We start from the raw sequence: 2,725 nt of genomic DNA on the forward strand, positions 1-2,725 counted from the left end.
AGATCATGTACTAATCACACAAGAAAAGGACAAAGTGCCAGACCGCTTCACGTTGGACAAGGTGACATTTATTCCGAGGTCTCTAGGCATGCCCACCTACAAGGACAACAGTAATGGTGATTGGTTCTTTAATACCACAGAGAAAACTCTGACCTACTTAAGTAAGTTACCTCTCTCACACTCCCTCTTTCTCTCTTCTCTCTTCTCTCTTACTCTCTCTATCTCCCTCTCTCTGCATGTTTGTATATCTATCTGCTTGCCTATCTGTTTTTTATCTGTCCGTTTAACTATCTATCTATCTATCTATCTATCTGTCTGTCTGTCTGTCTGTCTGTCTATCTTCCTATCTAAGACATTTTTGAAGAAATTATGAAAAGAGCCTATAAACGTGTTTGTAAGAAAAAACGCTGTGCCTTACAACGAATTTCAGATTAATGCAAAGTAAAATGTAATAAATGATGAATACTTAGAAAAATTTGAATAAATAAATGTATGACTACATATAAACACACACACAAATATTTTGTTGACATCGTAAGAATAAAAGCCGAAGGCTGTCGTTGGGACTCGAACCACGTCTTCTATAGACGTGACAAGAGTTCTACCATTTGGTTGGGAAGCAAGCTTCTTACCACACAGCCATTCCTGTGTCTACGTTGCAAAATAATTATATAAATGACTATATTTTATTTGCAGTTTCGGATCGTGCTCGACTGACCCGAACCAAAAGATCCTTAAGCACAGCTCGAGACATCAGTGTGAATTTTCAAGCTTACCGTTGTTTTTATTTGAATTGTGAACCACCGAAAGATAAACAGATGCAGCCTCCAGTACCGAAAAGACCAAACGTTTTCTTTTTGTGGTCATCTCTGGAAACCTGGAAAAAAGCCAATGAGATCCTCAACCTCTCACTTCAAACCAAAATCCCCGAAGAGAACGAAAATGTAACAATACCCACAGGTAAAAAAAAAATACATCATTTTGGTTGCATAAAATATATTCTAAACTTCAATGGCCGCAGTTAAGGTGGTGCTCCAGCATGGCCGCAGTCTAGTGGTTGAATCAGATAACAGTGTAAGGCTACCTGTCGTCTTGTATATATGCGTATGTATGTATTCATGTGTATGTTTGATTACAGTAATCGACTATTGCGGGTGCTACGTTCCAAAACACCCCGCGATAGGTGAAAATCCGCGAAGTAGAAACAGTGTTGAACCTTATGATTTTTTTTAATCATTTTTATAATTTGTATATATTTATTTTATCATAAATGCACCACGGAGGAATCGACGTAAGCTTAAATAATAAACCGTGATAGGTGAACCGCGATATGGCGAGGTATTACTGTATATGTATACATGTGTACACACACGCATACACTCGTATACACAGACACATATACATACATATACACACATATACTGGTTTAAAATTTTGACACATGGCCAGTAGTTTCGTAGGAAGTAGCCAATGGGTAACCTAGAGATCCCAGTGTTCAACTAGTACTTAATTTATCGACCCCGAAAGGATGAAAGGCAAAGTCGATAGTGGTGGCATTTGAACTCAGAACATAAAGACGGACGAAATACCGCTAAACATTTTGTCCGGCATCCAATCGATTCTTTAAGGCACAAGGCTCGAAATTTTTGAGGAGGGGGCCCAGTCGATTAGATCGACGCCACTACGCAACCGGTACTTAGTTTATCGACCCCGAAAGGACGTCTGTCTTTACGTTCTGAGTTCAAATTCCGTTGAGGTTGGCTTTGCTTTTCATCCTTTCGGAGTTGATAAAATAAGTACCAGTTACACACTGGGGTCTATGTAATGAACATAACCCCATCTCTGGTATTGCTGGCCTTGTGCCAAAATTTGAGACCAATATGTAGATATACATCTAAATTTTGGGGAGCTGCCGCCCCCTTGACATACGGACCACATTCCTAGTGCCCCTACCCCAACTAACCATCACAAACACAGATCTCTTTCTTAAGCAAATTCAAAGCAACTGTATTTCACAAACAAAAACTTAACCTAATGAACCCATTATTTTGTTGTTTTTACATGAATCGCTACCCCGTTATTGCCCCCACTTTTTACATTAATCTCTACTCCATTATCGGCCCATTTTTCTTCAACGCCACCTTAGAATTTTCCACAGCCCCCCACCCCAGGGGGGGGGGGAAATACCGCCCACTTTGGGAACCACTGATATACAGAAACACGTGTCGACACAAAAAAGTCTTACATTTCATATCATTCGCTTTTTTTCGTTTTTTCTTTTCTTTTCAGGCATGTGGATTGTGGTGGACATTGATTTACCGAAATTCAATACCATTTACATCTACGGCCAGATGGAGGTCAGTAATAAGTTGAGCGAGGTCACCATCAGTGCCAACTATATCCATATTGTTGGTGGACGTTTGATTGTCGGCTGGGAGAATGATCCCTACCCGGGCAATGCTACTATTGAACTAAGGGGCTCGCAGCAGACACCGCAGTTCGATGTGAAATCTGGACCAAATTTGGGATCAAAAGTCATAGGTGAGTTGGCTAAAGTTTTCTCTTTTTTTTTTATTGGGGGCTCTGATGTGTCTAGGAAGAGGTTTCCCTAGTGGTTGGTTTACTAGCGCTATTAATACTGTTGTTGTTGTTGTTGTTGTTGTTGTTGTTGTTGTTGTTGTTGTTGTTGGTGGTGGTGGTGGTGGTGGTGGTGGTGAGAGTTGTG

The 2,725-nt window shown here is 40.4% G+C and overlaps 1 protein-coding gene across 1 annotated transcript in view; it reads left to right on the forward strand.

Annotated features, from left to right (window-relative positions):
* LOC106870093 (fibrocystin-L) overlaps window positions 1-2,725 on the forward strand; it is a 69,646-nt gene that overhangs the window by 50,023 nt on the left and 16,898 nt on the right. Inside the window, exons 34-36 of the mRNA XM_052974982.1 lie at window positions 3-161; window positions 697-960; window positions 2,290-2,541. Coding sequence (XP_052830942.1) covers window positions 3-161; window positions 697-960; window positions 2,290-2,541 — 675 coding nt within the window. The remainder of the gene's footprint in view (window positions 1-2; window positions 162-696; window positions 961-2,289; window positions 2,542-2,725) is intronic.

The sequence above is a fragment of the Octopus bimaculoides genome, chromosome 20 (genome assembly GCF_001194135.2).
Source record: "Octopus bimaculoides isolate UCB-OBI-ISO-001 chromosome 20, ASM119413v2, whole genome shotgun sequence".
Taxonomy (NCBI): domain Eukaryota; kingdom Metazoa; phylum Mollusca; class Cephalopoda; order Octopoda; family Octopodidae; genus Octopus; species Octopus bimaculoides.